Source organism: Gobio gobio (assembly GCF_949357685.1).
Source record: "Gobio gobio genome assembly, chromosome: 11".
Classification (NCBI taxonomy): domain Eukaryota; kingdom Metazoa; phylum Chordata; class Actinopteri; order Cypriniformes; family Gobionidae; genus Gobio; species Gobio gobio.
This window is the reverse complement of record NC_137104.1, coordinates 51,735,302-51,745,929: the sequence shown is the minus strand read 5'-3', so window position 1 is coordinate 51,745,929 and position 10,628 is coordinate 51,735,302. Positions and strand designations below refer to the sequence as shown.

Genomic DNA, 10,628 nt, shown 5'->3' with positions numbered 1-10,628 from the left:
GAATGAGAGCAAGAGAGAGAGCGAGAGAGAGAGAGAGAGAGAGAGAGAGAGAGAGAGAGAGAGAGCGAGAGTGAGAGAGAGAGAAAGAGATGAGAGAGCGAGAGAGAGCGAGCGACAGAGAACGAGAGAGAGCGCGAGATAGAGAGAGCGAGAGATAGAGAGATAGAAAGAGTGCGTGAGAGAGAGCGAGAGAGAGCGAGAGAGAGAATGAGAGCAAGAGAAAGAGCGAGAGAGCGACAGAGAACGAGAGAGAGAGAGAGAGAGAGAGAGAGAGAGAGAGAGAGAGAGAGAGAGAGAGAGAGAGAGAGAAAGAGTAAACAATGTTTGTTATTATAAAGCCCTGAACTTGCCCTCATATTTTCCAAAATAAACCCCAGAATTCATTGTTTATTTTCCAACCAAATAAAAAAAACTGACATTTAAGCGAATGTGTGTAAACATAAGTGTGGAGTGAGAGTGTGTGTCTACCGTCTGCGCCCGTGTCCAGAGATCGCAGATGCTGAAGCTCCTCCAGGACTTTGTCTTTGACGGCCTCCAGCTCGGGCGGTTTGTCCGTCAGCTTTAAGATGTTCATGAAGGCCTCGTAGTTACAGCTCGAGTCACGAATCTATACACACACACACACAAATGTTTAAAAGAGTACGTTTGCAACACACTTCTCCACTATAAGAACAGAGCAGGACTCACCATCCAGATGACGAACTGATTGATGTAATCAGGGTCACTGAGCTGGTTAATCAAGGGCAGCAGAACTCCTCTGGCCAAAACTTCCTGCAGGACATCAAACAATCAATCAATTCATCATCATCAACACGTTTGTCCAGTTGCAAGACAGCGAGGCTGGAGCTGTAATCTTGAAGTCTCAGCAGCGAGACCTGTCAGGACCACGTAAGCCACTTCATGAGTCCTGATCTCAAAACACAATCCTGCTTTCCGTAAATCCCAGATCTACTGTCTTAAAGGATTAAATACTACTTGAGCTCTATCAACAGCATCTGGGATATACTGTCAAAAACCACAGAGACTCTTTCCAAATGAAGCGCCATTTTAAAGGAAAATACATTTACAGTCGAATAAAGTACAATTGTTTTATTTATTATAATAGTATTTCATATTTTGATTGACCTTTTACTTTTATGCTTTCAGTTTTTATGTAAGCGTAAAAAATTTTGTACGTTTGTTATATGCTTTTGCCATTTTTTTTATTTTTAATTGTATTATTTATTTATTTATATTTACCTTTACTTTCTTATTTTATATATTTTTTAGTTTGAATAATTGTAGTAATTCAGCCTATTTATTTTAGTAAGTTGCCAAGGCCCTATACTAATTTAAAATAACGAAAACTAGTTACAATTGACCTATCAGTAAGCCCCTCCCCTCGAACGCAGATGAGCCAATAGCAGTTGAGTATCAGTTGCGCTGGGAACGGAACTCGGACATCTTTAGGTTTCAGCGCCATAGAGAAACATTGGAAAATCCGAAGCTCTCATCGGTTTGATGGTGTTTATGCTGCAAAAATGCTCAAACGTCGTGCCTGAGGCACTGCATCACTGACTCCAGAGATCCTGAGAGGATTTTCTGTTTGTCAAACTCTCGTTAAGTTACGATTAAAATCCCTGCTAACATACAAACTAACATACGAAATAACTAACTGTCATGTAGCACGTCATGTAACACTGTAGGTCAAAAACACGAAGGTGTACATTTCAGTGCCTCTCCATATTAAACTGGTTATATGTAAATTAATTTAATTTTAGATATGTTTAAGGTCTGCATTATCTGTCCTATTAGGAGGACTCCTAATTTGATGGGTATTATAGTCTACGGGTAGTGAAAGGAGCTCGCACGCAGTTTATTGGAGTTGTTTTGCAGATACAAAGTTTTCCAGTTATTAACTGCACCCTCGAAAAGTCATAAGCTCTGTGTATATGTTTGTTTACTGTTAGTTGTTTGAGTGTTTTAGTGTAATTTGCTGTGTGTGTTAATGGTAAAGCAACGGAGAGAGAGAGTTTGTGAATGAGATGTTAATGCAGTAGCGAACTTCTTATGTTTGTTCAGCTCTTACGATGATTTTTTTGGAGTGAAAAAGGACATAATAAACTTGATAAACCATCAGTAAAGTTTGGCCATCTTTCGGACGGGGTATACGCCACATTCTGTGTCCAAAAACAACTTGGCATAATGTTTTCACACTGACAGCTGTCATTGTAAGATATAGCAACTCCGTTTGTTTGTCCGAGATAGCAACAGTAACTAAGGGGGGCGGGGCTTACCGATAGGTCAATTGGAAGGCAGAAAAGGTTACAGGGTTTAAAAATCAGAAATGCTTGCATAAATGCATAAATTGTGTTTTTTTTATTTTTATGTAAACACTGCTTTACAGTATTCCTCCCCTGTTACTTTCTTTAGCCGGCCACGACATCAGTTGAAAGATACAATATTATTTAGATGCATTTGGGACTGATTTAGCATGTGTGTGTGTTCATGTCTCACCCTTAGGAAGTATCTCATATTCTTGTTGTGGAAATCTCCAGAAGGTAGCAACAGATACAGCAGCACTTCACACAGATCCCGTAAGTAACCTGCACCAAAAACACACTACAGTCAAACCTATAGCACAAAGACAACGTACAGAACAGTCTGATCCTTGTAGGGTATCTTCCGTAAAGGGGAGGAGTCTAATGCCATTTCATGCATTCTGACTTATTTACACTGTGAAAGAGTGGATTCTCGTGCTAAACATGGCCAAAGTTTCAAAAAACGAGTTGGATGTATGATGGAGTATTTCTGTGCCAAATACACTCCTTCAGTTTTTTTCGAGTATGGCCCAGTATGACATCATAAAAGGGTAGAAATCCTTGTAAGGGCACTTCTCCCGGATAACAGCGTGCACACATCAACCAGAGCAAAAGCAAGAGCACGGCCATCAACGAGTTTCGCTTGGGTTACAGGAGCCGCCGGCAGTGCCATCATTTTGTTTTTAGACCACGAAATCAACACTAAAGAAGTGTGTTTCTGGTTGTGACGGAAAGATCACCTTGTTCAGCTTCCCAAAGAACCCAGCGTTAAGGGAACAGTGGATGCAGTTTGTTTCTCCGGAGCAGAAGTTCTGCAAGTGTGTGTGTTTATTGGCAATCGGCGCGTAAGTGCATATAATGTCAACAACACAAACGTAAAGTGAATCGAAAGTTATCCAGGGATAATGCCATGATGTATTGTGCGTGTATGTTTTTGTGAAATATCAGGACACAAATGTGTATAATGACATGGGTATGACAAAGGTATTACAAGGAGAGGGTGAAATATGAGGACGTTCCCCATGTCCTCACTTTTCAAAATGCTTATAAATCATACAGAATGAGTTTTTTTTCACAGAAAGTAAACTGTGCAGTCTCCTGTGATGGGTAGGTTTAGGGGCAGGGGCAGTGTGTGTGTGTGTGTGTGTGTGTGTGTGTGTGTGTGTGTGATGGGTAGGTTTAGGGGTAGGGGCAGTGTGTGTGTGTGTGTGTGTGTGTGTGTGTGTGTGTGTGTGTGTGTGTGTGTGTGTGTGTGTGTGTGTGTGTGTGTGTGTGTGTGTGTGTGTGTGTGTGTGTATGGTTAGGTTTAGGGGTAGGGGCAGTGTGTGTGTGTGTGTGTGTGTGTGTGTGTGTGTGTGTGTGTGTGTGTGTGTGTGTGTGTGTGTGTGTGTGTGTGTGTGTGTGTGTGTGTGTGTGTGTGTGTGTGTGTGTGTGTGTGTGTGATGGTTAGGTTTAGGGGTAGGGGCAGTGTGTGTGTGTGTGTGTGTGTGTGTGATGGGTAGGTTTAGGGGTAGGGGCAGTGTAAGGGGATAGAAAATACGGTTTGCACGGTATAAAAACCATTACGCCTATGGAATGTCCCCTCATTTCACAAAAACCCCCGTGTGTGTTTGTGACTCTCTCTCTTCGCATCCAAGAACTCTTAAAATAATAATTAAGATTTTTCTTTTACCACTTAATATATTGGAAACTTTTAATGCCCTTAAATTCTATCAAACTGATTTTCAAGACTTTTTAAGGACCCGCAGGAACCCTGTAATGCATGATTTCGGAAGTCTTGGGAGTATAAAAAACTACTTTCATGGTGTTTTTGAACATTCAACAGCTCCTGTTCCTAATCACTTCTGTGTTTGAAAAAAAAGCAGCATGAACATTCATCACAACTTCTTTTGAAAGTCATTTGATTTTGAAAAGACACAAGGGTGAGTTAATCATTTGTTATAATTCATTAGATGATGGTGGATGTCAGATGTCATCACATGTGACATTTTTATATTCACAAGTCACATATATACACACACCACCAGCAGGATTCCACACAAAAGGTTTTCTTTTTGTTTTCTCCGATTGTCTACCAGTCACTAAAGTGTTCTCAAAGCATTTCACGGCATTAATGACTGGGTGTGTGTTTGTATTTTTTGCTAATCAAGTCTTTCAGGTTGTCTGGCCTGTAAGATCTGCCCTAGAGAAGCATGTACAAGTTATTCACTACTATTGTTGACATAAAAAATGCCTTGAATCACTGGGCTGGAGTCTTTGATCTGTCTATAGACACAAATCTGACTTTGTCTTACCTTCTTCATCCTTGCGTGACATGCACACCACGTCTCTACAAATTTTCCGCTCCATTTCCACCTCCGCCTCAAAAAACGAGTCCAGCAGCTCGTCTGGAGCGTCACCTGCCGCAAACACACAAATAACGTCATGCACATGCTCACATTCTGAGTCATTCAAATCAAGTTCCCATTAAAGCCCTTAACTCAGGCATTAGGAAATCAAAGCTACAACAATTTTAGCCCTGATATTGAGATCTTTCACTAATGGGACCTTGTTGTAAAGTGTTACCATTATTGATTCTCTTAGTCTCTGTCCATTGAAAACTTTTTGTCTCGGTTTTGCAGACAATGTGAATTGAGAGGAAAGGACGATAATTACGTTGTTTAGGATCTTCTCTCTCATTCAGCCTCTCTTGAGCTTTCCTGAAAACACGCAGATGAGTTGCGAAATCATCCACCAGTCTGGTGGTGAAATACGGCTGCCAGTCCACCTCTTTGGACCTGAGGAACGGAAAGATTGATCATCAATGAAGCACAGGAATTACAGTCTACATTTCAACACTGTGTTTACCAAGGAAAATGTGTAAGAGCATCTGAATGCAGTGTTTGGTTTGTGGTTAGGTGTTGCATCAGTGCTGGAAAACCACAGTGTCGTTCACAACCCTCTGCGGCCGTGATTTTAAAGCAGATGTGGCGGGACAGGTGTCTCACCTGGTGGAGAACTGGACGAGGGCGTTCTGGACGGTCTGACGGATCTCCAAGAGGAACGTTTCATCATCACTCAGTGTGTAGTACCAATACTGGATATAGTCCCTCAAAGCAAACTGGATGACCTGATGAATGACATGAGAAGAGGATCAGAACAGGAAACATTTTGCTTCAATAATGTCAAAAAGATCATGAAACGGGGTGTATACATTAGGGGTGAGCGAGACATTATCGAACACATGCCTTGAGAGAGTGAACGCTTTCACTGCGTGGTGCAACCTAGTGGAATGCAGTTGAAATGACACCAAAATTCAATATATGCGGTAAAATAGGCTGCATTCGTTTTTTTTGTCTCTAACTTATAACATATGATATATTGTAACAATAACACACAAGCAAAAGTGCTTTTCACAATCGTTAGCAGTAGCACTATCGCAAATGCAAAGGTTTCAACATTGTGAGTAACATTTTAGACACAACATTGTCAATATTGTCTGTTTTTGCTCTATTTTGGCAACAAAAATAGTTCCAAATAAAACCGCAACAGACAATACACAGTGGTGTATCCATTCGTAAACACATCAGTTAATGAATCAGCCTTGTGAACAAATCAGTTGAATGAATGATTCAATGACTCACTCATTAAGACTGTGACTTGCCGCCACCTATTGGCGGTTTTAGTTTCATATTTAACCTCGTCGCACTTTGTAACAAATCCTTCCCTCACATGTCAAAATGACCCGAAGCCCTAATGTAATACTCTTTTTTTTTTTTGTCCAGAAAGTTTTGATCATATTTTTTCTTTTTTTTGGAGATATTTTGCTACATTTTATTTCATTTCACTTTAAATTACTAGATTTTATTAATAAATAAATAATAATTTAAGCACATTCTTCACATTTTTTCAACTTAATTTCAAAATAACTCACAATTTCATGCATAACCCTTTTAATTCAGCTCAAAATATCTTAAAAAAAAAAAAAATCTAACATGACATTTCATGACTTTTGCACTAGATGGCTCTATTTGGAGCAAATGATCTGTTCCGCTGGGTCCTAAAGTCAGTATCTCTTCAGTATGCATTCAGACACATGTAGAAATTATAAAATCATTTACGGGTAAAGTTTTAGCATTTCTAGTTAGAATTTTTGAGCATTTTTTAGGTTTTTCTAGGTGTACTGAATCATTCCATTCATCCCTAAGGGGGTCAAATTGACCTGTGAGGAAAGGATTTGTTACTTTTTTATTTTTATTTCAACCACACGTTTTTTGTGTGTATTCGTGGTTGAAGTGCCACAAACGTCCAAGGGTCTTGGACCAGTCCGATGAACACTCAAAATGACCCAAGGGAAGGATGAAAGATGAAGGATGAATCATTTAGGAGACTCTTTTATTCAAAGCGATTCCTTTTAAGAGGCAATACACATACACATGAGAAGTGCTAGCAACACACTTTCATTGTGTTGTATACAATTAAAGATAACGCATTTAATTTAAAAAGGTGATGTATACATCTAAAAAGGTTAGAAAAAATTGCCCTTATAAAAGGTAAAAAATGCCCCTGGAAATCATTTTAAGGTGGCAAACATCACCTCATAATGAAAAAGTTATTTTCTCTTAATATACATATGTCATAAGTACATACGTGTGTGAAAAACATCTGGCAAAAGTATTTTTCTTGATCATGTGCCCTGAATTCTTCTTGGCACAGACACAATAACCCATCACTTCTACCACAAAGGGGTCTACACTGAACTGGACAGAATAGCTCGCAAACCTGCTGACTCTCATGACTGTGTTTAACTTTAACACAATTTCCTCAAAACGCCAGACTAGTATAGAATGAGTTACACAATGATTTGGGTCATGAAGAGCTCTTACACACTTTGGTTTTAACGGGGTCATATCATGGAAAATGCACACCGCCCACACGAAGGCTGTTCAGTAGGTAACATCACGCTGCCTTCTAAGATACCTTGATTTAGCTCATTTCTCAGGCAGACTAATCCAAAATGCACTGCAAAGAGTTCAATAGAAATCAATGAATTATTCATTTGTTAAGTTTAATGGAAAATTTGAATATTTGTGTATATATATATATATTTATTTATATATACACAAAAAACAGTCACATTAAGTGAAATATAATATTCAGCACATCTCAAATGACTTTTTATTTTTCGTCACAAAATTGATTATACTATCGCCCAACTCTAATATGCTAAATTTGACTATAAGGCTTTAAGATTAAGGTATTATAAACATTAACATCATGATTTTCTGTAAAAATGCTTTGAAATGTGTATTAAACATGTCTTAAAGGGATTGTTCACCCAAAACGAAATTGTTATGTTTATCTGCTTACCCCCAGGGCATCCGACATGTAGGTGTCTTTGTCTCTTCAGTAGAACACAAATGAAGATTTTTAACTCCAACCGTTGCAGTGTGACAGTCGTATAATGCATGTCAATGGGGATATTTTAGAGTATAAGAGCAATGAGAGTAAAAACACATAGACATACGAATCCTTATTAAACCATGCGGCTCGTGGCGACACATTGATGTCGTAAGACGAGAAACCCAACAGTATTTATGTTTTTTTTTTTACCTATTATCAGACGAATGTCATCTAGTTTTCCCAGCGCCATAACTTCCGGCGAATAAGGTGAAAATACTGGCGTGATCAAAGATAAATATACGTAGATGCCTCATTCGACCGATCCGCACAGGCACTAATGAGGAATCTATGTATATATCTATGATCGCACCGATATTTTGCATGTATTTTGACCTTATTCGCCGGAAGTGATGGTGCGGGGACGGTTGATGCAGAGCCATTGAAAAAAAATGTAATACATTTTTAAATATGGATATTTTTCTTACACCAACGCATCGATTGACTTCAGAAGGCCTTTATTAACACTCCGGAGCCGCGTGGAGCACATTATTTGACAGACAGATGCATTTTTTATGGACTTCAAAAACAGAACAACTATTACTGCCATTATAATGCTTGGATTACCCAGAACATTTTTAATATAACTCAGATTTTATTCGTCTGAAAGAAGAATGTCATATACACCTCGGATGACTTGAGGGTGAGTAAATCATGGGCTAATTTAAATTTTTGGGTGAACTATCCCTTTAAGCCAAGGACACATCAAGGATGCCGTCGGTGAGAGAGAGAACTCTGATTGGCTGTTCAGTTTAGCGAACAAGTCAGTGCACGAGAATAAGACCAAAAGTGATGAAAGCAAGCAAAGAAGTCACGACGGCGTTACTTAGAGATGCAAGACGACGTGAGGCGACATCAGCGCTAGTTCTTTGTCCCTACCCTTAGAAGGAAGCTGTCTATGCCAGCTCATTAGGTGTTGGAACGGAGCCATTAACATACAACTGCTCATGTTTCCAGTATTCTGCACTTAACCTTTTAAGCGACACTGGTACGTCAGTTACATATCTAAGGTGGAGTAGTAAAACAACCTGTTTTCTAAATGACAACTGTCAACAACTGTCATGCTACATCAATAGGAACCTATTTGACTAACAATAAAAGTGGCCTTCAGGGAAGCAAATAAAAACTGAAGTGTAGAAAATGGTTCCATCAAAAAAGTGACCGTAGCAGAATATATGCACTGTAAGCAGACTCAAACCTGATTCCGTGAAGCATGTGAGAGCACTGACTGAAAACGAGCTGAAGTGAGTGTCATGTGCTCATCAGTTTTATGAAAACACCAGTTCAGCCCTAAACTCTCAAACTAGCTGATCCAGCGTCTTACTCATGTCACAAGCAGAAACAAACGGTGTTTGTGAAGCGATGACTTGACAGTCTGAGGAATCCTCCTCAGTAGTGAAACCACATGTTCCTCAAACACACGAGCGAGCGCTTGTTCATCTGTCTGTTTCGTTTTGTTTGACAGTACCTGCTGCAGTGGCTCATCTATGATATTGGATCCTGTCAGACGACGGTCTATCTTGATGGGTTTGGACTCTGATTTCATCTCCTCCGAAACCTGAGGAACAAACACAAAGACCACAAGCACAATTTTAAAGTCACTGAACAAGCACTTCATTTGATATGAAATGTGTCATGTCATGTACACAAACTCAAAGCTCAAAGAGAATGTACTTCTCAAAGTAATAATTATTATTTAGGGCCTTATGATTCCACGATGTGGAAAACAAGGACGGAATCCAGTGAAAGTGTCTGTGAATATTAAACTGCAAAAATACTATTTAAATATGATTCCTGAATGTTCTGCGTGTCTCTGTGTGAATGAATGGCGCAGATGTGTTTGTTTTCAGCTTCTGCCGCCTCAATATATGAGGACACGAATGCATAAACCATCAACATTATACCTTCTTATTCGAGAAAAACGATCGCCATCTCATAAACGCACAGAAACTCAAAGGTCTTCATAGAAACCCGTCAAAATAAACGTTCAGTTAAACTTGAAACTGGGACAGAAATACATGACTGTAGTACAGTAGAATTTAGCTATGTCTCAATGTAAAAATAATATTAATAATAACAATAATAGTAATACATTATTATAATTTTTTTTAAATAAAAGTTTGTTTCATTTCATATGATTAAAAGAAAAAAATAATACAATTTTGCCAGATAGAAAAAAAATTCTTAGAAATGAAAATTTATTTTGAAATGAACAAAATTGTTGTTTTTATGAATTCAATTAAATAGCCATGCTTTTTTATTATTAGCATTTAATTAAACCATTAAAATGGAATCCAGAAAAATTTAAACAGAAAACACAGAATTTGGTAAAAATAAAACTGAATTTGAGAGGGAAAAAACAAAGGCCCTAAACATGTAATTTTTGTTCATCTTTTAATAAATTGTTTTTAAATTGTATAAGTTTCATGATTTCAATTAATTAGACATGGTTTTTGATTAATACAATTTAATTTAAACATTAAAATGGAGACCAAAAAATTTAAACCGAACGTGGGAAAAATAAAAACGGATTTCATAGGGCCCTATAGTTATTACAATGAATAAAACTTAATTTAAGGAATATCACACATTGTTCTTCCATGTTCTAATAGTATCAGAAACTATTATACTTTGTTTGCCAAATAATTCAATTGATTGTAACATTTGATTAGATTTTAAAATATGAATTACATTGTAAAGGTTTTATGCCTTCATTTGATTACCACTGTTTTTGATTAATACATTTGTATTCAATCATAAATAAAACAATTAAACAGACAACAGAGAACTTCTGAAAAAAGAAAACATTTCATAGGGGCCCTTTTATTGTAAAATAAAAAAAAATATTAACTTGTTTTATGAAAAAAGCTGCATGGCATACTTTATTGC

At 38.0% G+C, this 10,628-nt stretch overlaps 1 protein-coding gene across 3 annotated transcripts in view; it reads right to left on the bottom strand.

Annotated features, from left to right (window-relative positions):
- snx13 (sorting nexin 13) overlaps positions 1 to 10,628 on the bottom strand; it is a 46,081-nt gene that overhangs the window by 18,013 nt on the left and 17,440 nt on the right. For all 3 annotated transcript variants that reach the window (XM_079829839.1, XM_079829841.1, XM_079829840.1), the window contains exons 4-10: positions 9,208 to 9,297; positions 5,288 to 5,409; positions 4,956 to 5,077; positions 4,595 to 4,699; positions 2,497 to 2,585; positions 688 to 771; positions 469 to 607 (exon numbers count right to left, since the gene is read on the bottom strand). In XM_079829839.1, coding sequence (XP_079685965.1) covers positions 469 to 607; positions 688 to 771; positions 2,497 to 2,585; positions 4,595 to 4,699; positions 4,956 to 5,077; positions 5,288 to 5,409; positions 9,208 to 9,297 — 751 coding nt within the window. The remainder of the gene's footprint in view (positions 1 to 468; positions 608 to 687; positions 772 to 2,496; positions 2,586 to 4,594; positions 4,700 to 4,955; positions 5,078 to 5,287; positions 5,410 to 9,207; positions 9,298 to 10,628) is intronic.